General features: G+C 31.8%; 1 protein-coding gene across 1 annotated transcript; it reads left to right on the forward strand.

The window, feature by feature from the left end:
- The first annotated feature begins 1,421 nt into the window (after nt 1–1,421).
- On the forward strand, nt 1,422–15,628 carry LOC143084213 (uncharacterized). Its single transcript, XM_076260624.1, has 4 exons — nt 1,422–1,535; nt 11,334–11,501; nt 13,551–13,663; nt 15,461–15,628. Exons 1-4 carry the CDS (start codon nt 1,463–1,465, stop codon nt 15,626–15,628), a joined length of 522 nt encoding a protein of 173 aa, XP_076116739.1. The 5' UTR covers nt 1,422–1,462.
- Nucleotides 15,629–26,600: the final 10,972 nt, after the last annotated feature.

The following is a 26,600-nucleotide window of genomic DNA, read 5'->3' on the forward strand; positions in this document are numbered from 1 at the left end:
TTGCATAATTATGTAAGAAACTTTTCATAAATTATAAAGATCATTGTATTTTATTTCATTTGTTTTTAAAAAAATATTGTTAATTTCAGAAGATAATGATTATTGTTATATCGACTGTATGCAATATTGGTTTTATGAATAATGTTTTTAGAAATAAGTATTTAACAAAACAAAAGAAAACAAAGAAAAAGAAACACCATTTTGCAAATTCTATAATTATGTTTTCAAACTCATTTGCATCTAAGAAAATCAATATAAGGTCCATTGGTCCTTTTTTTACATAAATATTGATATCCTACGGAAAATGTACACAATTTTGATTGAGCATGTAGGGGTAAATGGTAACTTATGTTTTATAATGTATTAAATAAACTCATCATAGATACCAGGACTAAATTTAGTATATAGGCCTGCAGACGCGCGTTTCCTCTTCAAAAGACTCATCAGTGACGCTCGAGTCCAAAAAAGTTAAAAAGGCCAAATAAAGTACGAAGTTGAAGAGCATTGAGGACCAAATTAAACATTTGTTTTTATATATTTGCAGAAAAAAATCTTAAACATTTCATTTTTTTAAATTGATAATAATTGTTTTCCTTGTATGTTAATATATGTAATAGACAAACTCTGACTATTAATTATATAATGTGTGGTCTATAATTAAAAAAAATGTTTTCCATTAGGTCTCTAATGTAGCTATAAAACTAGGAAATGTACCAAGTCAGGAATATTTCAGTTTTTTTTTTTCTTCATTTGTTCGATGTTTGTGAGATTTTTTGGCTATTTGATATGGAACTTTCCGATTGGAATTTTTCATGGCGTTCGGTATTTATGTTATTTCACTTTTTTCTAGAGAATACCTTACTAATGCTTAGTCCGTTTCTGTGTGTGTTACATTTTAATGTTGTGTCGTTGTTCTCCTCCTATATTTAATGCGTTTCCCTAAGTTTTAGTTTGTTACCCCGATTTTGTTTTTTGTCCATAGATTTACGAGTTTTGAACAGCGGTATACTACTGTTGCCTTTATTACAGCCAAAAATATAATGCTAGTACTTCACTTTTCATTCAAGCGTCACTGATTGGTATAGTACTTCTTATCATAATTATGAGACTTGTATTTCGTTATGGAAATATCAATATATTTTGTGAATCTGTCTTTTATATCTTTGTCCTTTTTGAAACTTCAATCATAGACTGGTTTACATGTTGAAACTTTAACTCTGAAACTTACTGAATTGACAAATTGTCTTTATTATTAACTATTGTGTATACTTTGCGAATTAAACACACACATTTCCGATTTATAATTGTATCAACGGTTTGATGTGAATAATGTTGGAGGATTAATAGTAAAAACAAAGGAAATACGTATTTTAATTATCATTTGTTAAAAATTTTTCCTTGTTTCAACGTAAATAAAATTATGTACACATAATGAAAAGGACACTTTGGATATAGACAGAAAATGTCGAGCACTGTTTATCACATGTCTTTTATTTGCACATTTCTGCTAAATGTATTAGTTGTCCATGCTGAAGGTAAGTAAGCATACCTGTACATTTGGTTGATAAGCTGCTTATATTTTTTTATTATTTTTTTCGGACAATTTTCATTTAAAATTTCAAGTTTAAAACCGGCATTTTGTGAAAGATCCTTGTATTGAAGTACGGGCTCATTTAAATAAAAAGATAAACAGTACAATATAATTTTTTCATTGTAATGAAGACTATAACTGTTGAAGAGTATCAAACATATAATTTTTTTATTTATTAAGATATCTGTGGCAAATTGTATATTTGCTATCGAAGTGAAATACATATACATCGTTATTTTGTATCCGAAGTCATTACTGAAACTACTGATATTTTGTAGTAAACATGTGTTTAATAATCGTATAATTCGTCTTTACCCTGTGTCAAACTAATATCGATCTCGAATATCCCTTTTTGTATCCACGTACAATGTTCAATAAGGAAATGAAACATAGAACAATAAATATGTCCGCATCAATTTGACATCATTTCTCAACTAACCTCCTTAACTTCACCTGTACCTGTCATATACATTTATATGGACGAAAACAACTAAATATGTTCATTGAGGTGAATTGAAATTAGCTTACATATTTTCATTGAGGTGGATTGAAATTAGATTAGATACAGTGAAGAAGTTTTTCACAATAAATTGTTGAGAAGTTGCAGTTATTTCGGATATTTATTTGTATTTTGAATACAATTGTTTTTTTTCTAAATTTAAAGCACTGAAAGCTAAGAAACAACCACCATGTTTGTCGAGACAGCGAAATTTATTTCGCGAAAGCAAGACAAAGCGATCCTATATTCCATTGTCGGCATCGGTGCTGACGTTGCTGACGTCTACATTTAGGTTTTAGTCTGTGAATATGAATAATGTTGTTTTTTTTAGAAATCAATAACTTTTCAAACCTACGTTGAGTTTAATGAAATTTAGACATAAGCTCGTTTAGGACAAAAATACAGTATCCAGAGCAAAATTTTCATTTTTTTTTTTTCATTTTTTCGTATTTTATTGATAAATGGATTTAGTTTTTTACAATAAAATTAGAGTTAACATTCAAATTTAGTCTGAGGTTAAAGTTTTTCAATCATCAATAAATGTGTCAAACTTTCATGGAATGTATTTTATATTTGACAGCAGCTTGTTAATGGCAAAAACGACAATATCCAAAATGAAATTTTGAAAATGTTTATTTTCATTTTTTCGTATTTTACTGATAAAAAGACTGAGTATTTATTTACAGTTAACAAGTAGATTCAGTCTAAGGCTTAAGTGTGTTACACATCAATTAATTACAGTCTGGGATCATTTATTTGACATGATAAATCTGTAAACCTTCATAGATTGTTATGAGACTTGGACAGAAGCTAATCTTCAAGACCAAGAAATAGCACCTGATGAAAAGTTTGGTTTTGTTTTAAATTCTGTAAATAGACTCACTTTTTAGCTCACCTGACCCAAGGCGCTAAGGCAGCTTTTGTCATCACTTGGCGTCCGTCGTCCGTCGTCCGTCTATGTCGTCGTCATTAACCTTTACAAAAATCTTATTCTCTGTAAATAATGGGCCAAATTTAACCAAACTTAGCCACAACCTTTATAGGAGAATCTTGTCTAAAAATTGTGTCCGACGACCCCGCCTTCTGACAAACATGGCCGACACGTCTAAAATAGAACATAGGGGTACAATGCAGTTTTTGGCTTTATCGTAAAACTAAGGCATTTAGAGCAAATCTGACAAGTCATTAAAATGTTCATCAGGTTAAAATATATCTGCCCTGAAATTTTTAGACGAATCAGACAACCGGTTGTTGGGTTGCTGCCCCTGCATTGGAAATTTTAAGGATTTTTTTCAGTGTGTTAGTTATTATCTTGAATATTATCATAAAGAGAGATAAACTATAAACAGTAATAATGTTTAACAAAGTAAAATACACATATAAGACATTTTATTTTAAGCTATTTTTAGATTTTACAGCGCCATCTACTGGAAATGCCTAAATTTCGAAAAAAATCTACAAAAATATCACAATTTTGTTAGTTTAGAATATGCTAGATAAGGTTATGTTTAACTGGTATTTGAATTAATTTTTATAACAAGCATCATTTGTCCTTCGAAACTTGACAATATGTTAAAGCTTGAGCATAGCTAAATTTTGAGACTGACCGGTCCAAAAAGGGCATTTTGGGCATATTTTGGATACTTGGTAAAAAGATCAACAAAAGCACATGAAATCTCTGAAAGTACTTTGATTTTTTAAATGTTTTAAATATTTCTATAAAGGTTTACATGTGTAGTACAAGTTTTATGATTTTTGAGCTGGGGTCTCTTACACCGTTACCATGGCAACGGAATAAAAATGGGTTATTTTCATATATTTTTCACTATAATCGGTGTATTTAATCATGAAAACATATTTATTTTATGACACTATCTCATGATATTTGGCATACAGGTGTACTACAATAAGACAGTATATATCATAAAATGAAAACTGCCAATTGACCTTGACCTTTGACCTCAAGGTCAAAATATTTGATTTTTTCCCGGTTTTTTTTTACTAGAACACACATTTTTCTCTTGCTTGAAGATTTTTCTAATACTTGACACACAATGTCAGCACCTGAATATGATGTGTTTTGTACCATGGATAATGACCCTGATATTAGACCTTCAAGGTGAAATAAAAGGTCAAGGTCAAGTAGGTAATTCTTTATGTCAGTCTAAAACAAAACATTCTGTCTTGCCATGTCAATATGAAAGAGAAGTGTACTGACTGCTTATGAGACAACTACCCATCACAGTTAAAATGGTGTGGTAGTAAGCAATTTTATTTTATAGGCCACAGAACGGGCAAGACCTTTGCAGTACAACTAAGGGTTTTTCCCTGGGGTCATGTCCTGCTCCTTCATATAATGATGTTGCTATTTATATTTATCTTTTCAAAAAGTTCAGAACCCCATCAGTAACCCGTATTTAATCTTAATTGCCTTTCTAGTTCACCATGAGGGTCATGCAATGCCCCCTACATACAATTGATGGTTAAATAGCTTGAAATATGTTCATATTCCTACCTAAAATCATATATATATTTTCAATCAGACCTTAGAGTACACCAATGATGTTTTTGCTGGAGTTTGCGCCCCTTATACAAAACTTCAGAAACCCACCTATAAACTATATACATGTACCTTAATGATATATCATGACTAGACCAATTAAGTGTATCATATATTATGTTCCTCATGTTCTAACCCCTCGATTCATAAATTGTTAAATTTATTGGAAACAGTGCATATTTCCACTCACGCACCATATATTATTTTTGCAACTGCAGTCTTTTTTTGACATGAGTGACTTCTACAGGGGAGACATTAGTTTTGATTCACTAAAACAGTTCTAACGAGTTGTAGTTAAATTTTTTAAAAAAATCGTAAAATTTAAGCTTAATGCAGAAACTTGAAATACTTCAAATTCAGAACTTTATGTTTGTAATAATATTATATTGCATATTCATGGTAACCGTCAAAAATGTGAGATTAATCAAAGCAAATTTAAATTATACTGTAACAGAATATTTTAAATGCAACTTTGGTTATGTAACAGCTAAGGCCATATAGATCTAACAACATGGTGTCGGGTTTCCCAGTTTGTTGCAGATCGTGTAGCGACCTATGAGTGTACATTTTTTGGCTGGTTAACTTCTGAGATGAAATGTTGCATCCTTGACATATACCCAATATCTATTCTTGTTGTCCCCCTCAGCATCACATTGCAGCTGGAGATATATAAATGCTGTTCGTTCGTCTGTCCGGATTCGGTTCGTATTGTAAAGTATCTAGTATAATTAATCGTTATCTAATTTTGATAAAATTTATGTCATTGCTTTCTAAAGATAAATGATCAAGGCTGAAGATGAGCCCAGTTTAAACATTTAGAAATTTGGGGAACATTGAAAATCTTTTGTTTTATTCATATTGCAATTATATTTTTAATTTATAGAAAGTCTACATAGTCAGTTTGTTAGATTTCAAAAATATAAACTAAGAAAACAATGAAGATTTAATTTAAATAAAGGCTGTGTTTTGAAAGGCCAAAGAAAATTGTAAAATTTCTTGAAAAAAAACTAGAGGCTCAAAGAGCCTGTGTCGCTCACCTTAGTTTATTTGCATATTTAACAAATTTCACAGATGGATTAATGACAAAATTGTGTTTTGGTGATGGTGATGTGTTCGTAGATATTGGCCCACCCCTGTGACGCCATATAATTACTTTACTGAACACTCTTGCTGTTAACAATATATCTATCTATAATGCACTTTGCCCAGTAGTTACAGAGAAAAACATTTTGTAAAAATTTACCAAAATTTTTGAAAATTGTTACATTTTACCCCTAAGTTCAATTTTAGCCATGGCAGCCATCTTGGTTGGCAGGCTGGGTCACCGGACACTTTTTTTTTAACTAGTTACCCAAATGATGATTTTGGCAAAGTTTGGTTAAATTTTGCCCAGTAGTTTCAGAGGAGAAGATTTTCGTAAAAGATTATAAAAATTTTAAAAAAATTAGTAAAATTGACTATAAAGGGCAATAACTCCTTAAGGGGTCAACTGACCATTTTGGTCATGTTAACTTATTTGTAGATCTTACTTTGCTGGACATTATTGCTGTTTACATTTTATCTCTATCTATAATAATATTCAAGATAATAACCAAAAACTACAAAATTTCCTTAAAATTACCAATTCAGGGGCAGCAACCCAACAACGGGTTGTCCGATTCATCTGAAAATTTCAGGGCAGATAGATCTTGACTTGACAAACAATTTAAACCCCGTGTCAGATTTGCTCTGAATGCTTTGGTTTCAGAGTTATAAACCAAAATCTACATTTTACCCCTATGTCATATTTTAAGCCATGGCGGCCATCTTGGTTAGATGACCGGGTCACCGGACACATTTTTTAAACTAGATACCCCAATGATGATTGTAGCCAAGTTTGGTTAAATTTGGCTTAGTAGTTTCAGAGGAGAAGTTTTTTGTAAAAGTTAACAGACGACGACGGACGACAGACGACGGACGCCAAGTGATGAGAGAAGCCCACTTGGCCCTTCTGGCCAGGTGAGCTAAAAAGAACTTATTATAATACCACATCTTCTTACTTTTATATTGTATGCTTTTTATACGACTGCAAACAATTTTTGGGATTGTATAAAGGTATGATATCGTCGTCTGCGTCTATGTCGTCGTCCAAAAACACTTTGGTTTAAGCTAATGGATCTCTATAATTTTTGTAAAAAAAATTCAATACCACAAAAGGAAGGTTGGGTCGATTTTAGGGATGATGGTCCCAACCGTTCAGGAATAAGGGGCCACAAAGGGGCCAAAAACAAGCATTATTCTAGTTTCAGGATAATTACTTGACTGTGTGTTAGTATTTCTATTGCTCTGAAATTGTACCACAATGTTTAATATCACAGGTAGAAGGTTGGGATACATTTTAGGGGTTATGGGGACAACAGTTTAGGAAAAAAGGACAAAAAAGGGACAAAAAAAACAAGCATTTTTCTAGTTGCCAGACAATATCTTGTGTTAGTGTATGAATCTCTCTGACATTGAACCACAAGGTTCCGTATAACATAGGGAAGGCTAGGATTGAGTTTGGGGTTAATAACCTAAACATGGAGGAATTAGGGGCCAAAAAGGGCCAAAAAGAAGCATTTTTCTGGTTTCTTGACAATAACTTGTCTTAAAGTGTATGGATTTCTCTGGAATGTACTACAAGATTCCGTTATACAAAGGAGAGGCTGGGATTGTGTTTTGGGGTTGTTGCTCCAAGCCGAAAGACATGGGAACCAGATGAAATATTTTTGATATGAACATCTTTCATAATGTTGTGTAAGCACCCCCCTCCCCCCTTGTGGACTGTTTTGCATGGTTGTATGGGAGACTGGGTGTTAAGGAGATATTGTCCTTTATACTAAATTTTTCACAATTTTACAAAAATCTTCTCTTCTGAAACAACTTGGCCATATAGAATCAAACTCGGCCACTATCATCATTATGGTATTACGTTTAAAAATGTGTCCGATGACCCCACCTGCCAACAAAGATGGCCGACGTGGCTAAAAATAGAACAAATGGGGTAAAATACTAGTGTTGTCTATTATTCTTATAACCGTTACAAATAGAGAAAATTTGGAAAAAAAATAATTGTCCAAAATGTTGAGATCTACTAATTGTCCATAAATGTCAAAACTGTCAGACGATTTCCTGTTGGAGTTATTACCATTAAATGATAAAGTTTACCACTTTTATTCATTTTTGCCTATTATCTTCAAAACTATAATAGATAGAGAGATACTTTAAATTGCAAAAATGATCAGAAGGACAGGTTCTACAAATCAGTCCTGTGGTTGAAATAGTCAGTTGTCTCCTTATTAGAGTTATTGCCCTTTGATGAGGATTTGTACATCTTTTTCTGCGTTTTTCACTTATTTCTTAAAACTTATAATAGATAGAAAGAAACTTAAATGCACAAAAATGATCAGCAATACCAGATCTACAATTATAACAAATGGCGAAAATTATCCGAAGACTCTCTATTGGGGTTTTTGTCCTTTAATGGCGATTTTTACCATTTTTATGTGTTTTGCCTTGTAAGATAAAAATTATAATGGATAGACAGAGACTTAAATTATCAAAAATTGATAAGCAAGACAACCCGAATAACAAGTCAAGTTTTGCCGATATAATTAGTAGACTTTTACTCTTTATAGAAGTTATTGCCCCTAAATTAAGAATTTTGTTTACCCTCTATTGTGTTTGGAGCAAAAGCTAAATAAAATAGAGAGAAACTAAACAGACTTCAAAGTATGTTCACTTGTGTTAATGTGTCTTTTGATTGAGTTAAGCCATATCAATTGATATTTTATAGTGTATTTTTATATGTTGTGATGTTACATTATTGTTTCAGATAAAGGTGATGGTTGGTACCTGTTAAAACGTTTAAAGCCGCTGCATTTGTTTGCACCTGTCCTAAGTAAGGAATCTGATGTTCAGTAGTTGTCGTTGGTTGATGTGGTTCATAAGTGTTTCTCGTTTCTCGTTTCGTTTTTTATATAGATTAGACCGTTGGTTTTCCTGTTTGAATGATTTAACACTAGTCATTTTTGGGGCCCTTTATAGCTTGCTGTTCGGTATGAGCCATGGCTCCGTGTTGAAGACCGTACGTTGACCTATAATGGTTTACTTTTACAAATTATGACGTGGATGGAGAGTTGTTTCATTGGAACTCATACCAAATCTTCTTATATCTATTCAATGATTAGCAATATAAGATAAAAAAAAAAAACAAAGATTTTTATCATTAATTCTATTCTCGTCTACAATGTTGGAGAGTGTCATTTGTTGAATATGTATATAGACCAATGAGAGCAACATAACACTTTCAAATTTTACACTGACAGCAGAAATCGCAGGCGAGACACAGGGTTCTTCGAAACCCCTTACGATGTTTTAATCAATCTTTTACATAGGCGCTGATCATTTTAGATCTTTGGGTATGGTAGGTCATTGACCTAAAATCAAACGTTTTTCTTTTCATTGCATAAAACATTGAGCAAATTGTCTTAACATGCATGTACTATTAAATGAGTGCACTACATTTAAAAACGAGTTGCAGCCCAAGATAATTTTGCAACATTATTGTCCTGTCATAAGTATAAGACAGAACTTATTCACACTCTTTCGTACGAAAGAAGTGCTTAAAACTTAGTTTAATATATGGTAATATACAAACTGCTTAAATTTGATATCTAAGTCGGACAAATATAACAATAATTTCCCCAACAAACAACATCAATACAATATGCCTTAGATATTGATAATTTGACGAGAGTTCTTTTTTGGCGAAACTGCTCAAAGGCAATTAGAAGATTCGTTAAAATCTACGAGCTTCTTAAAGCTATGATTACATGAATAAAACAAACCTACTCGGTCTTAAGAGAATGAATCAGTGGAATATATCATCAGTTGATACGGCAGCTATCAATAATATAAGACAGCGTAAACATATAAAAACACGATAAAGTTTATCAAAATTAGACATGTTCTTTCATAGGTAAACTGCACAGTATGCATAAGGAAGAACAAAAGAAAAAGCCTCAAATGTCTGTTTAGAGCCATATGTTCTTATTTTTAAGTTTACGCTATTTTACAGACTTTAAAATTCTATGGCAAACAGTTTCGTCATTGTGCACAGTTATATTTATGTCATGAACATTGCGTAGTTTCGAAATCATTGTTATTTCGGAGCGTTGTGTTTGCTATTGTTTCGCAAATACTGCGTAGTTTCGTGATCCTTTTGCGTTTTTTCGCAAACTATACACTTATAATCATTATTTTTTACGCAAATTTTGTTTTAAACGGGGTGTACAGTTCTTTTGTTCGTACTCTGTACTTTTTGAACGATAATGGTTATCATTTATATCTGATTTATTACATCCGCAAAATACCACTTACCGGGCCATTAGTCACATATCAATCTGTCAATAGGTGGCATGTACGAATACAAACGGGTTATTACAACATTTAAATTTCCAAAAGAAACGAAGTCAACTAGCAACTTTGAATCAAACTTATGTATATGATTTATGAATTGCCTAACAGTGTAATTTTAACACATTATTAAGTATGTTGGTATAAGAATGATTAAAATATTAACAATGCAATAAAAATAAAAGCATTATTTCGCTAGACAAACTAGCTTCATCAAGCGGGCATCTGTACAGGTATAATCGGATGCAGATGATAATAAACTTTTGCAGCTCAATGCACATGTTGTACAAGAATGTAGCTGCCTTGTAAATGACACACAATTTGGATGAAGTCAAGATTATTTACAAAATTGGTGGTTGAAGTTTGCAACGTCCATTACCCAATATTACAGGATGAAAAGACGACACTGTGTACTAAATTATTCTTATCTAACACAGCATGTGGGAGAAACAAAGAATAAATTCAATATTATACTCAATAACCATCGTTCGTGGTACAAAACCAACAAAAACTGTCAAATTCATGTGCGACATGTACATTGAACTACAAACGTTTCTTAACTTCTACATCAGATTTCACCTGGATAGATGCACGTTTGACGAAGCTAATTTGTCTATCGAAATATTGTGTATATTTCTATTGCATTCTATTGCATTCAGAAGATTCAGTATAGGACTTATAATGCCAACCACTTACAATGTTCAAAAAAACTTTAAATGCTTAGAAAATGGTGGATTTTAACATTCTTGCTCATGTAGAAAACTTTACTTGTATTGATTGTCAATCCTGTTCTTACTACATGTAACAAGAACATGTAGATTATTGAAAAGCAAGTTTTTCCTTAATTTGTTTCTTACCTAGCTCATTTAAAAAAAAGATAACGTAAGTTCACAGTATAACAACCATACATGTATACTTATGTGTACTCTAAAGGTTCTTTTAATATTATGATAATTAAGTTATTAACATCTGAAGTTAGCCTTTTCGGTTAAAAAACGTTTGTTTTACACGTGACACTCGTCGTCTTGATTAGGCAGATACACATCAGGCGATGTTTATAACCAATTAGTTAGTGATGGGATTTTGGTACAATTTGTACAACAATTGAGATATATATGTGATCTTTTATGACACATATATTCAATTGACAATTTCAAGAATTCGTGTCTGTAAGTGAGAAAATAACAGGGGTGATTGGCCTTCTTCTTTAATTCAATACACATGTTGTACTATTGTTTTTTTTTCAGCAAAAATCTCAACTGGATATCATTCCAATCGTAATTATACATGGAAAGAGGCAAAAAATCGCTGTAAAATGATAGGGTTACTTGATAAAATACAAGTCCCACACAGTGAAGGACAATTGGGATGGGTAGATGCGTCTGTAGAATACTCCCCATGGGTTGAATATCAAAGTAAGTGATTATTGATACAGGTTTAGAGTTATTTCTTATAGTTGTTTAACTGAGGGGCTAAGATGCCAGGAGGACATTTAATCTCATCAATCGGAAATGAAGTAATGAAGCAATGACTAAAAAAAATAAAAGATTAACAGACAAACAAAAGTAAGGAAGCCTTGTCTACTTTTTACAATTTGTTACAACAAATTATAAATTTTATATAACAAATTATTAATTTGATATAACAAATTATTAATTTGATATAACAAATTATTAATTTGACATAACAAATTATTAATCTGATGTAACAAATTATTAATTTGATATAACAAATTATCAATTTGATATAACACATTATAAATTTGATATAACAAATTATTAATTTGATATAACAGATTTTCGATTTTGATATAACAAATTATTAATTTGATATAACAGATTTTTAATTTGATATAACAGATTTTTAATTTGATATAACAGATTTTTAATTTGATATAACAGTTAGTTACTCGATATTGATTTCGTTATTCAATATCCAACCGGTTGATAGCAGTCGGTTTGATATTCAAATGAAGTTGCAAATCCTAAAAAATATAATATTTGATAACATTAAAAGCATGACTTGTATAGTTGAAAAGAGTAAAAATATGCACAGGAAATCGTTTTATGACCCTTCAAGTTGTCTTAAACTCTCGTTGTACTCGAATATAAACCCTTATCAATGCTTATGTAAGTTGCATGTTTGTCTTTATGTAAATTAAATATGCAGTTTTATCAATAAAACGACATCAAAACTGTTATTTTATATCTTATATTTCTTAATACAAAAACAAAAAAAAAAGATAGGTCTAGAAGCATTAAGAAAAAAATGAGGTTCATATATACGGAAAGCACCCAGAAAAGAAATATATAGTGAAAACATATAGTGAAAACCTACCTATATCAATAACGATGCGACCCCCTGTTCTTTCAATGTCAATAAAATTCGACAAAATCATAGATACTGTATATAATATCTAAAGGATTTCTCAGAACAATGTCGTCTTCGATATCTGTGAAGTGCTAAGATTGCCACTTTTCTGCACGATGGGAAGTTTACCCAAATTCCTTTTCAGTCACGTTTGTATCTACCTATTAACTAAATGTATGTATAAAAATAGGCCGATAGAGAAATCAGGGGGCTCTCACAATTGCCCTGTACCCTTTGTCCTGACATTCTAAGCCCTCCGTAGATATCCGTATTTCTTTTTTTTTGGAATTCCATTAATATTTCTATTTCTGTTTCTTTATATTTCTAGAGTTATCGGTTTTCCATTTTGTTTGAAGAAATGTATATATTATATAATTACATCTTTGAAGTCGTTTTATTGATAACAATCTATTGTACATAAAGACAAATATGCAACTTACAAAAACGGATTATATTCGACAACGAGAATTTACGACAGATTAAAGGGGTCATTAAACGATATCCTACGTAATTAAGTAGTCCTCTTAACTATAAAAATCATACTATTAATGTAATCAAGTATATTTTTTTTATATAATTTTCAACTGAACCGACTGCTAGCACCTTGTTGGATAATTGAATATCGAATATAGAATAACGAACCAGCTGCTAACTTCACATCCTTATTTTTATGGAATCATTATATTGCTGTTACACCAAAACACCCTTATAATGTTTCTACCTTCAACACACCAACATCTAAAAAAAAAAACATTACAATAAATCATTAGATTTGAAAAAACCAACTCTCTTGTTTTACATATCTACTACGACTTAAATAAAGTTAAGCATACAATGGTTAGCGCTATAAAACCAGGTTTAATCCACCATTTGCTACATTTGAAAATGTCTGTACCAAGTCAGGAATATAACAGTTATTGTCCATTCGTTTTTGATGGGTTTTGTCATTTGATTTTGCCATGTGATTATGAACTTTCCGATTGGATTTTCCTCTGAGTTCAGTATTTTTGTGATTTTACTTTTTCCCGTATCTGTATATCTAGTAATATGATTGTAGGTTTCATCTTAATAAACGTATGCTTATTATATTCTAGATTGCTTGTATGTTAAGTCAAAGTTCATTGATAAACATACGCGTGTTACATATGGTGAACAGTTGCAGCAGTGCTTGCACTTTTGTGGAGACTATAACTACATCGGATTACAGGTAAGCTCATTATCTATGGTATTATATATGTTTGGTTTGAAAAAATTCCAAGTCAGTTATTTGTTTTGTATAACCACTTCAATAATTCCAGGATAATAAGCAGATTTAATTGTCATGTGTATCTATTGATACTGTTTGAAAATGGTTTTGGCTGGACGATATGTTATGACTGATCGTTTGTAGGCCAAATAAGTATAAAAATTACCTGTCCATACCATCATTGTCATGAACATTATATAAAAAATATTGTAAAATAATTGTATAACATTACTTTATGACTATTTGTTACAATATGTATTTCTCACAGCACAGATGTTAGAGATGACAAATTGCATCATGGCGTTTGACCTTGTTACATAATTAAGTTGAGCAAAAATAGCATTGTTAGTCAAGTATTGTACTTCGTCAGTTTGCTAGGATATATTTTGGTTACATGAATTTATATTAGGGAGTACAAAATGTGTTCGTACATGTAATACCTTTTTTTCTTTTTTCATTTTGTTCTATTCTCTACATTTGGATTAGACACCCTATTAACAAGATTAAGAAACTGAACTCATAAATGACATATTTCCGGAAATTGGTTAATAAGTTTTGAATGTTCTAATTGATACCGGAGTATTTTTTTATAAATTTATTTTCTTTTAAACTGAACCTTTTGTTTACGAAATATGTTATAAATTGCAAACCCTATCGAACAAAAACATAAACAACAATTTAGCAACTGTGTTATGCCCAGTGCTTCAATAAGTACGTAGTACACAAGACACATTACCCAATTTATGATGGAATCAATACATTGATTGATTCATCGGGTTAATCGGGTTAGAAACAAACACACATTTTCATTGTATTGTACATATATGAATATAAAGGCAACAGTAGTATACCTCTGTTCGAAATTCAGAAATCGATTGAGAGAAAAAAGCAAAATCCGGGTTACAAACTAAACTGAGGGAAACGCATCAAATATAACATTAAAATGTAACACACACATAATTTTAATGTAGCAATGGCCTTATTCCTGACTTAGTACATGACATTTTAGGAAGAAAAAATGATGGGTTGAACCTGGTACTTCAGTTCTGCCACATATCTTATAGTCGGTACAAGTGTGTCAATATATTTATCTTATTTAACTTTTTACGTAAGAATAATTTTTAACTTAGTCATATGAAGTTTACCTTTATTTCGTTATTCTTAAAGGAGTTACTGTATATTTTGTTTTTGTGTTTGAAGAAATGATTTCAACAATTGTGTTTGGACTGTAACACCCTCGTTATTAAAAAGTATTTATCATTAAATTTTTAACGTTTTTTCGAGAGGAAAAAAATGAAATCACAACCTACAGTTATTCCTTTTAACTTAATACTAAATTCCAATTTTAAATAGTAAGTTATTAAAAAAAATTGATGAAGTTGATGAAATAATGTCTATGATCAGATAGACAGAACATTTTTAGGCAACCAGAATTCAAACGTTTTACATCAAAAATTAAAATTTTTTAGAATTAAATAAAATTGAGAAAGGGAATGGGGAATGTGTCAAAGCGACAACAACCCGACCATAGAGCAGACAACAACCGACGGTAACCAATGGGTCTTCAATGTAGCGAGAATTCCCGCACCCGTAGGTGTCCTTCAGCTATCCCCTAAAAATATGTATACTAGTACAGTGATAATGGACGTCATACTAAACTAAAGTTTAGCTTACTATTATTTAATCAATTATTTCTATTTACACACTTTATATACACATTAATAATTTTATAATTTATCTTATTGTTTTTTTTACAAGCAAAACAATTGTTCCTGTTTGAGTGTTTCTGAAATAGGTAATACAACAGTTGAAGCAGCTTGTAATCAGAAAGAGACATGCCGTGGTGACAAGTATGCCTACTGTTCATACCATGTGAACGACAGCACTAGTCAGAACAATTTTGTTGTCTACAAAAAAGGTAATTAAACACACATATCTTACAGTGACAATAGAAGGCATGTATGAAGTATATAATACCATTGTAAGATTCACAGTATCATGTTTTTTATAATAAAAAAAAGTAAAAATAAACAGTAATCGAAAGGTTTATCTGTTATATTTTGGTTATGTAAACTATGTCTTTTGTGTATCGTTTATTGATAAACGAGTGTTTACATAATCTGTACAAAGGTAAGCTCTGAGCCGACATTTTATTTGTTTTATAAAAAGAATTGGCTACTAAAAAATCTCTTCACAGATACCAAGATTAAATTTTGTATTTACGCCAGACGCGCGTTTCGTCTACGTAAGACTCATTAGTGACTCAAATCTAAAAAGGTTAAAAAGGCCAAATAAAGTACGAAGTTGAAGAGCATTGATGATTAAAACTCCTAAAAAATCAAAGGTTTTGTAACACTAACATGATTAAGTGCAAAATATCACAATTTCATGTAGCGGAGTATGGTTTATTTTTTAGCCTACGCAAACGATTTTAAACAGTATTCGGTCTAGAATGTCAATACGTTAAACACATTTAACTCTAAATCCAGTAAAAAAGTAAAAAGATAAATTCAAATGTAGTCAATACTTCATTTGACGATACGTTTATATATAATCAATTAACAAGCTTGAAATTTTATAGCCATTATTTAATATATATATATTTTAAGAAATGATTTTTTTTCGTGTGTGTTATATGTTCAAGAGTCCCTTACAATGACAGTCATTTGCTGTACGGGGAAAAAGGGTGAATACGCTTGGTATTTACTAAATAAAAGCTTAAGTATAATGTAAAACATGTAAACATTCTTAGAAACTTCAATCGATCATAAGTAGACCTGTGAATAGGTCTCGTCGTATGAAGACCTGTCATCAGGTGTCACCTTGTCTGGGGCATACTTGTCCAAATAGCTGGCCAAAATCAGACTTGTCAATAGGTCTGCAACAGGCCTGAAAAAGCAGACCTAGTTTTGGGTCACATCGTCCTACTTCATTGTTTATGTTGTTTGCTTTTAATTTATTAATATATGTTTTAGAAAAATAAATTTATCTGAATATTGAGCACCATGGAGGTCAAGACGTTACACAGTTCGTAGACTCGACGAAGGAATTCTATTTCTGAGAATGACAAATTAGAAAAAAATATCTGACTCAGTTTCTATACAGTCTGGTACAAAACAAATACTAATATGCATAACCAATTATCACGTCATCATCTGGAATACTATAAAAATGGATGTTTACGTGTGATTTTTCTTTTATGTATTTACTTACATTTTAGCAATATTTCTCTGATATGTTTCAATAAATGCAACCATCTATCAACGTCAGTTTTAGGTTCTCAGTAATAAAGTACTCTCAAAGAAAAGAGCACAAGTACACACTGTTTTGTTGGATGTATTTTTCTTTGTATCCTTCTGATGAGTTAAACCTTTTCAGCTGATTTATATGGTTCGATCTGATGTTTGTACTGTCACACCCCTGTCCTAGTTAAAAGGGGGGTTGGCATTCTGCTTACATTTCAACCCATCCACGTTCTGTTTGTATGTGTTGTTCCAAGTCAGGAGCCTGTAATTAAGTAGTTGTCGTTTGTTTTTGGTGTTTTATACTAGTGTTTGTTTTTCGTTCATGTATTCGTTTAAGGGGGTACAGAACACATAAGAAAAGATAACTCTTACTCATAGTCTGATTCCTTGCTACGTTTTAAAATTATGTGCAATATGCAAGCTTTTAAAAGATCATGATCAGAATGTTTACATTATTGCTAAGACCAGCTGTACACCCTTTGTTATTCATTTAATCTTTTAATTCGTTTAAAATTACTCATTTTCCATAAATGAATCTTCAATGAGACATAATAGGGAAATTTCAAAGTGAAATAAATTTACCAAAAGAAAACCAGGACGTTAGAAAAGGAGGGAAACAGAAAGAGAAAGGACCATAACTGTTTTCGTTTTTTACTTGGCAATGCCTAGGTCTTAAATAAAATGAAATAAAGTACAAAAGTAAAAAGTCTAAGGATGCTACCATTTGATTTTAGGGGGAAGGGGGGGGGGGGGGGGGGCTCTAGGATTTAAAATTTTGTCCTGCATTTTTTTTTATAGTTGTAATCATCCTTAATGTCCTGCATTTTTTATTTTTCATTCTTTAAGGACCTGCAATTTTCATTAGTTGACTGAAATTGTTTTCATATTTTTAATTGTCATCCTGCTTGTTATGCCAAATTACTGATCCTGCCTTTGTTTGTTCAAAAGCCTGTCTTGCCTTTTTTCAAATTTCATCCAAGCCCCCCACCCCCCTCTCCTCAAATGAGGGTGGATAGGACCTTTATCGGGACTCCGGGGTCGAATGTTTTAAGGTCAGGATTTAAGGATTGACCCTTTCGAGATCCGGAAATTCTTTTTTCGAATTTTGGGATGTCGGGATTTAAATTTATTTAAATTCGGGACGTCGGGATTTCGTTTTTTTAAGCTGAGATTTCGGGATCAGGACCCCTCCTACCCCCCCCCCCTCTCAAATGGTAGCTCCCCCCGACAGTGAAAATTTTAACCAAATAAATAAGAATCCCTGGACAATTGCACAATGCTTATGTTTGTAGATCTTCTTATCAAATTGATTAAATCAAATCTGAATTGACTCCACAATACATTTTTTTTTAACAAAACATGTAGTTTAGTTTTTAAGGAAATACACTATGGCCTTAGTAATACATGTAGTAATGTAAAAAAGATTACGAATAATTTATAATTCTATAATTGCTGTCATATTTATTAAATTGCAATTGAATATTTTATTGCGTGATTTATATTCATGTAAAACGTTAGAAGATACACAGAGGGATAATGAACCACCAGTGCATCATTTACATGTCACGGAACAAGGCAAAAGGAAGAAAAAAAACGTCCTTTTCAAATGTTTTCAGTCCAAAAAACACTACACATATTTTTGCTTTCTTAATTCATCTGAATAAAACAAAATATATCTTTCTAGTATCTTCTTCCAACCTTTATCCTGACAGGTGTCGAAAATTAACGGGTGTCTTCTATTCTGTCCGCAATTTTAGGGAAAGTAAAGTCTATGTTTAGAATCATAGTTGAAACTGAAACTACACATGTATGATATAAATAGAACATGTCATTTTCGCTTTATCAAATTTAAATTTTGAAGGGATAGCAAAATTTGTTATTTTCTTTTGCTGTGCTTTTGTCATGTTAACTCGTGTATCTTTCCGAATTTTTTTTATCAAATGCAATTTTGAAATAAATATAAAAAAGAAAGTGTGGTGTTATTGCAAGTGACAAGTGAAAATGATTCTTCTCAAGTCACAATTCAAGATTTTTACTAAATAGAGTTATCATTCTCTATAATAATAAGGGGCCCCAAAAATAATGTGAAACTTGTAACTGCCGTGCTTTTAACTAAATACTAGTTGTATCTAATTTTCATAACCTCTGCAGAAATACTAAAAAAATTCTATGTTTAACGAACTTAATTTAACAGTATAAGGATTTTGCACAGTCGGCTCTATTTCATCTCTCATGAGCCGTGGTTCTTTGCACCAATGGTTTTGTTGTCAAGTCTTGAACTGTATATTTTTGAATCTGGCCAATAGACCACTAAATTGAAAATCTTGATCATGTAAAGCATCTGTCAACTTTAAAGCTTTTCCCTATGAATCATGTGTATTTTTGGCGTGTCATGCTTTTAATTTCAACAACTCGTATCTCAAATCAGAAATCAGTTACATCTTTTTTTTGCCCCTGCAACTGAAAGTCGGGGGGTGGTTATTCCCTTTTCAAACAATTTTATGTGACTACATGTCCATTATTTATTCCGTGTGCATTGAATGGGTTGACATGTCATAAATATTGCTATATTGTTGTATGGTCGATTAAAGCTTGTGTAATATGATTTCATACTGACTACATAAAAGTCATGGCCCGTACAAGTGTTTCTTACCAAAAACCACAATTATCGTCCTTGAGGTCAAAGTTCAAGGTCACATGAAGGTCAAAATTTTAAGAAGGCAAACCACCTCATGATGATACATCCACATGCCAAAGATGTAAGCCCTAGGTCAAAAGGCAACGAAGTTATGGCCTATATGATTGTGTTTTTCACGGGAAAAAACCCATAAAGTTGACCTTGAGGTCACATTTGAAGGTCACACAAAGGTCATCGTGATGCAAGACGCTTAACCCTGTGATGATACATCCACATGCCAAATAGCTAAGGCCTAATTCAAAAGACGAACAAAATTATGGCCATTATGTACTTTTTGAATAGATTTTGCTCTTATTTAATGAACCAATTTGAGGGTGGGGCGTAATTTAAACTTAAATACCAAAACATCTAACGGTTAAATTTTTTGAAAAATTTGCCAGAACAACCGACTAGTATAGCACTCCAAATGCTTAGTTTTATGAAAAAATTAAACGACACATTTTTTTTCAAAAAAAAAGTTCTTCAAATACTAGAAGCACAGCATTCACTTTTCGGGGCTGATTCTGAACCCCTTATTAAAGTTCTGGCAAAATTTTAAATCCGGAATAAAAAACTTACAAGGAAGGGGTATCAGTGAACTAATATTCACCTCAGCTATCATTATCAGCTATGCTATTGTCAATTTAGGATTACATTTCAAAAATTTTAACAAATTGAACCCTATACCCATATTTCAGAAACTTCCAATTTTGGCCGATAATAGTATGTAAAGATGCCATATTTGAGTTGCCAAATCTTTTAAACCTATGGTTCAAATCTTTTAAAAATTTTACAAGATGTTTAGGTTGGCCTAGTTTATCAATGAAAAAATATTAAGAAAAATTAAACGACAGGATTTTTTTGGGGTATAGTGTTGGGTACCCCCTTAATGTAAAAAAAAACCCGTTATTTTCACATTTGATTTTTTTCACATTTGTCATTTCGAGGCCTTTAATAACTGACCTACCGATTTAATCTCTAATCATTGTTAACGGCCGAACATTGACCTTAGGTGATATTATCTGTGTCATGTGGTCTCATATGAACAGTTGTCCTATTAGTCATCACATCACAACTTCTTTTGTATATACAAGTCATACAAGTGAGCGGTTTAGCTAGCTATAAAACCAGGTTCAATCCACCATTTTCTACATTAGAAAATGCCTGTACCAAGTCAGGAATATGACAGTTGTTATCCATTCGTTTGATGTGTTTGGACTTTTGATTTTGCCTTTTGATTTTGGATTTTCCTTTATGAATTTTCCTCGGTATTTTTGTGTTTTTACTTTATACATACGAATTGGTGCTTGACAATTACAAGATTTTATCCCTTTTCCGATACAGGAATTGCGTCATCCATATGATCTCTAATTGGAATGTTTTGCTTACCCCAAATCAAAATAAATTAAAAGGTCGATTTAAATAGTTTTGTTTTTGCTTTGATTCGAAAGTAATACCTTTATCAATTAACATGACAAAATGTATAAGGAAAGCTGTGCCTTAACGATTTCCAAAACTTGGCTCTTTTAACAAGATTTACTATATCGACCGAAATGTTCGTTTAGTTTACTATAAGAACGTGCCATATCAGTAAAAAGTAATATCACAAAAATACTTCACTCCGAGGAGAATTCAAAACGGAAAAACCCCAATCAAAAGGTCAAACACATCAAACGGATGGATTACAGCTGTCATATTCTGACATGGTACATGCATTTTTTTATGTAGAACATGGTAGATTGAACCTTGTAGATAAGTAGTATGCTAGAGGTCCAAATTCAACCCAAAAAAAGAGCACAATATTTGCAAGTAGCTACGTCCTTTCATTGGACTTACACAAATCTGTCATATTCATTTTTGCCCTTACATATCTAAATAATTACCGGTCGCTGATACATTTGAGCATATTTCTTTTTATAAACATACATAGCAGGGTATATGTTTTTTCGCTTTTAGGTAAGTAAAGTTGTCTAAAAATATTTGTTTAGTCTAACAGACATTCCATTGGAAACTGTGTAATAAACAATGCTACAACATCTGCGCCTGTTGAGAAAAAAATATCCGATACCTTTATTTCGTTAGGTACAAATACTGTAACATATACTCTAAAGGAAAATGTACATGTTGCACTATTCTTGTTAATCACATTGAAGGGGTAACATACACAGAGTGACAACCCTGGATCAGCCTCTGAGGATTGGTTTCGAAACCAATATTCTTTATAATAGTTATAGTTAATTCACTAAAAAATCAATATATTTGAAATATATGCTTTCAGAAAACACTGTTTTGTGTAAAGTTAACATAAAGATATAGGCATAAAAAGGTATATTGATCGTTGTTATTATTGTAATTGTTATTATTCAGTGAACGTCAGTAGGCAGTACCGGATTGGAAATTGCTTAAGCGTTACAATTTCTCAGGGCACCAAGAATTTTAAAGCAAACCCATGCGAAACGAAGTTCAAACCTATGTGTAGTGGTAAGAATGTGTTATGTAATCATCTGTTGTCCCTTCAATTAAAAATAGTTAGCATTTTGTTTTATAATGTTAAGAACCTCGCAAATTGTTTTCATTTATTTGGTTCTTTCCATATTAAATAGCATCACTAGTTTGAACGAGAAAGTAGCATATTTCACTATGAAACTATTAAGTTAAACTAGAACAAACATAAAAATTACTTAATGAACTCCGTATTACGAACACCTGTGATACTATACAAATAGAGCCTTTGTATGAGGTCGATACAAGGATATATTGACCTGAAAGAAGTATATTAACTGAGGACGAAGTCCGAGGTCAATATACTTTTTTGGGTCGATATATCCTGTATTGACCTCATACAAAGGCTATATTTGTTATATTATTAATTTCCGACCATGTTTGTATCAAAATCGTCATTTAGGTTTGTTGGAACTTTATAGATATTACATTGTCTCCTTGACAATAACAACATATTAGTTGTTATTTCATTTACTTTTTTTTTTGACATCTTATGTATTTGAAAAGTTTTTTTCGTCAAATAATCGATCACTGATATCATTTGTTTCAAAACGTTAAACAATATCCTGAAATTCATTACATGACGTCACAAAGTATATCGGTGTTTAGATATTCTAAAAATAACCGTGCAATATGCTTTTTGCCGGTCAATATGCTTTTTGCTATCCGCCGTTTTCTCTCTACCTTCGAAAATATAGTTTAACATGTGACTATTCCTATACGAATCAAATTTGTTAAAATATACGAATTAATAATATATACAAGTATTCAGCCAATACAAACTACCAATAGACCAATTAAAATATAAATTGAGTTGTAAACTTTTGCTGACTTGCATAGTGTCCGAAAATGTATATACTATGAAAGTAAGTACTCGGTTCCACACTCTTAATTTCATTGTACATAACATTTTATAGACTAACCGATACGTATCAGCGGTTTAAAGAAGTTTTCATTTTGATTCATTTTGCGTTGAAAAAAAAAATCCATTGGTAAACCCATTTAAGAAAATCCCCATGGAAATGTCCATTGGGCAAAATAATGAAATGAATGGCCATGGGCAATAATAAATAAATCTTTATTCCTGAAAAAATAATGAAGCATCTGAATTACTGACGTCACTTGTCAATAGTAATGACAGCAACTTAAATTTATTTACAGTATGTGGTTATATATTTATGTAACATTTACATAAGTGCATTTTGTTACTCAAAACGTGTCATCCGCAGGTTTCATATCAAACTGGTTTTAAAATGAGAAATTGTTTTATTTTTCATGTGTTCGTCGTCTGGATATTTCGGGGTTGATTATCAAACAATTGTTTTTATTTTCAAGGAATAAATTCAAGACCTATCTATAAAGACGACCTGTCAAATGATTGGGCTAGCTCTTTCAACAAATGTTCGTCATATGGATTTGCTACATATAATATGATCAAACAGTCAAACAATGTTTACCGAGGAAACTTTTGGCTGGGTAGTCTAAGAAGGCCAATAATCCAACGTTCTGCAGGTATGTTTTATAAACAGTCTTTATGATATGATGTTTTTTACTGAACTTGTAAAAGATTATGGGATAACAAGGAAATAATATGGAGATATGTGATAGTATATTGTTTCTTTCACAACTTAATAGACAAGCTACATTTTGCATATAGACAAATCGAATGTATACACATCTATTAATAACAAAGCAAGAGACAAAAACACGTATAGTATATTATTAAAAAATACTATTAAAACAGCTCTAATACTACCAAAACGGCATGTGTCATACTGATGACGTCGTCCTGGTGATATAAATCACGTGATCTATATTGCTTTTCGGCCCGGTCCAATATTTCCAAAACATATATTGTGCATGTAATTCAGGATTCATTGCCAGTCCGTATTGGAAATATTGGCCCTATATTCACATCATTGCCAGTCCGTATTGGAAATATTGGCCCTATATTCACATCATTGCCAGTCCGTAATGGAAATATTGGCCCTATATTCACATCATTGCCAGTCCGTATTGGAAATATTGACCCTATATTCACATTTGATGTATGTAATACAGGATTCAGAACAAGTCTGTATTGAAAAAAGTTTAATAAAAATGTTGTGAACTGGCTGTTTCTGTATTGGCACTGGTATAGATTCTCGGTCAGCTGTATTGGCCCTCGACCCGTCAACTTCCTCATTTTCAATACGCTCAATGTTCTTTATTATGTCATCTTCAAAGTTACTTAAATAAAAGTGTGACGGGATTGCTTCCCTTAGGAAAACTTCGTGCTCTCCGGTTACAAAAGGTTTAATTTGTGTGATCTGTAGAATGATTTTGTCTACCGTACTTAAAATAGCAACGATAAGATAGAGAACGTACACATTTAGTTTTTTACTCTTCGTAATAATATACAAACATGTAATTTCTTTACCCTTTACACATGTGTTCTCAGTTCTAAACTTACGCACATGATACACGAATAAGTCATGATAAGTTTAATTCAAGAAGAGAAAAAAACACTCTGATTCCGACAAAACACTCTTTCAGACTGACATTTACCAACACGCGACATTTCTGTAATTGATAACATATGTGCTACTTTTGTCTACACCAAACAATCGGATCTTTTATTGAAACCGACTTGTTTCATTATACATGTGTTACTGCAGGATTTATTTAAGAACTACTCAGGAAGCATTTATTACCTGTTAAGTGTGTGTTCAGCTTCTAAGATGAAGTGACTATGTTAAACGCATCTATCTCATCTAACATTAGATAAAGGATATAGCTGAGTCTAGCTCATATTTTGACCTAAATTTTGAAAGTGAAATTGAGATTTGATTGTGACCTATTATTTATGAGAAGAGGAATATTTAAAGCTTTTCATTTTTGAACATGCAATGTCTATGTAGTTTAACCTGCATCATGAGCATAGGAAGTCTATATCTTGCAGTTCATATGATATTCAAGAGCTTGTGTTTCTTACTTTTATTTTTATGAAGGGGGATTACTGGTTACAAAAAATATATCAGACTTATAATTTGATACGTCAGAATATCAAAGGTACCCAGTTCTACTTGGTACATGTAGGGTTAAAGCCATCCCATCGAAGGGTTGTCAGGACGACTACACAGATGTTCACGAACTTGTTTTTATTGTCAGAACTACATCGCGTCCTTTTTATAGTGTGTTTTGTATTTACCATTAATTAAATTATGACTCAAATAGTTTTCTATGTTCAAATCAAATTAGCCGATTCAGGTGACAAATCTAATTAACCGATTCAGGTGACAAATCAAAGTAACATATAAAATGTGAGGGGATAGCATGAACTCCAAAAGGAACGAAACTGCGTGATACGCGTCTTTTTCTCCGCACGAACCAACATTAAGTAAAAATTACATTATTACAAATACTTTAACAAACTATTCTCGATACAGATTGGTTCAAATTGCGGTTTCCCATAATCTAAAATTAACAGCTACATATGAGTAATACCTGTTACCTGTTCCCTATTCTATAAATTCCATCTTTTCCAGATGAACAAATTCAGTTAAGAATATCATTTGAAGTGTTAAATTCCTTGTGTCGTATCCTATGGCTTCGGTGGCCGAATGATCTAAGTAGTTACTACTTTAATCACTAGCCAGTGAACACTGAGACTGGGAGTTCGAACACGGCTTGTGTGGGTGCACTAGACTCCAATCTTAATTGACTAGGATTGTTAGTTTTCCTATCGATGGTCGGTGGTTTTCTCCGGGCACTCCGGCTTCCTCCACCAATAAAAAATGGCTGCCACAAAATAGCCTAAATGCGGTGCTTAAAAGTGGCGTTAAAACACCAAACATCTAAATCAAATGTGTATAATCCTTTATAGATTAATAAGCACTTCAGGCAATTCAATTTATTGTAAAATTTCTTCCCTTCATTTGTATATTATGATAAATCTTTTCATTTATTTTGTTATTTATGTAACTATAAAAACAAATTGTTCAATAAACATTAACATGAAATCGTTTCGACCACCGTATTCCCACATAAAGTGTAAATCACTGGTATATCATTTACATCATCATTTAAATATTCAATAACAGTGTTTTTCAACATAAAATTGACTTCATTATTTTTTAAACTATGCACAGGTAAATACAAATTATGTATGCAGCAGTCGGCAGAGCTTATTACAACTGTATGAGTTGATTTAATTTCCCTTCAAATTAGCTTTAAGTTTGGTTCAGGTTGCTTGATGATGTCAAAAACTTTGTCTATACTAATTTAAATGATTTTTATATTGGTTTTAAATCAAATAATTTGGTTTTTACACTCATCCTTAACATTTTCATTGGCATTTGTAGAAATTGTCTGCCCTTAACCTTTGCATTTTGTTTGACCGAAATTGCACCATACTCATTATCGACAATCGGGCAAATGTCACTCGTTTGGCATCATGTAGTTATAACAAAAGGAACAGAAGATACATATGCCG

Source organism: Mytilus galloprovincialis, chromosome 7, assembly GCF_965363235.1.
Source record: "Mytilus galloprovincialis chromosome 7, xbMytGall1.hap1.1, whole genome shotgun sequence".
In the NCBI taxonomy this organism is placed as follows: Eukaryota; Metazoa; Mollusca; class Bivalvia; order Mytilida; family Mytilidae; genus Mytilus; species Mytilus galloprovincialis.

Coding starts and splice junctions, on each gene's coding strand:
- LOC143084213 (XM_076260624.1), top strand. CDS start 1,463: ATGTCGAGCACTGTTTATCACATGTCTTTTATTTGCACATTTCTGCTA. Junction 11,502..13,550: donor CCCATGGGTTGAATATCAAA/GTAAGTGATTAT, acceptor ATTATATTCTAG/ATTGCTTGTATGTTAAGTCA. Junction 13,664..15,460: donor ATAACTACATCGGATTACAG/GTAAGCTCATTA, acceptor TTTTTTTACAAG/CAAAACAATTGTTCCTGTTT.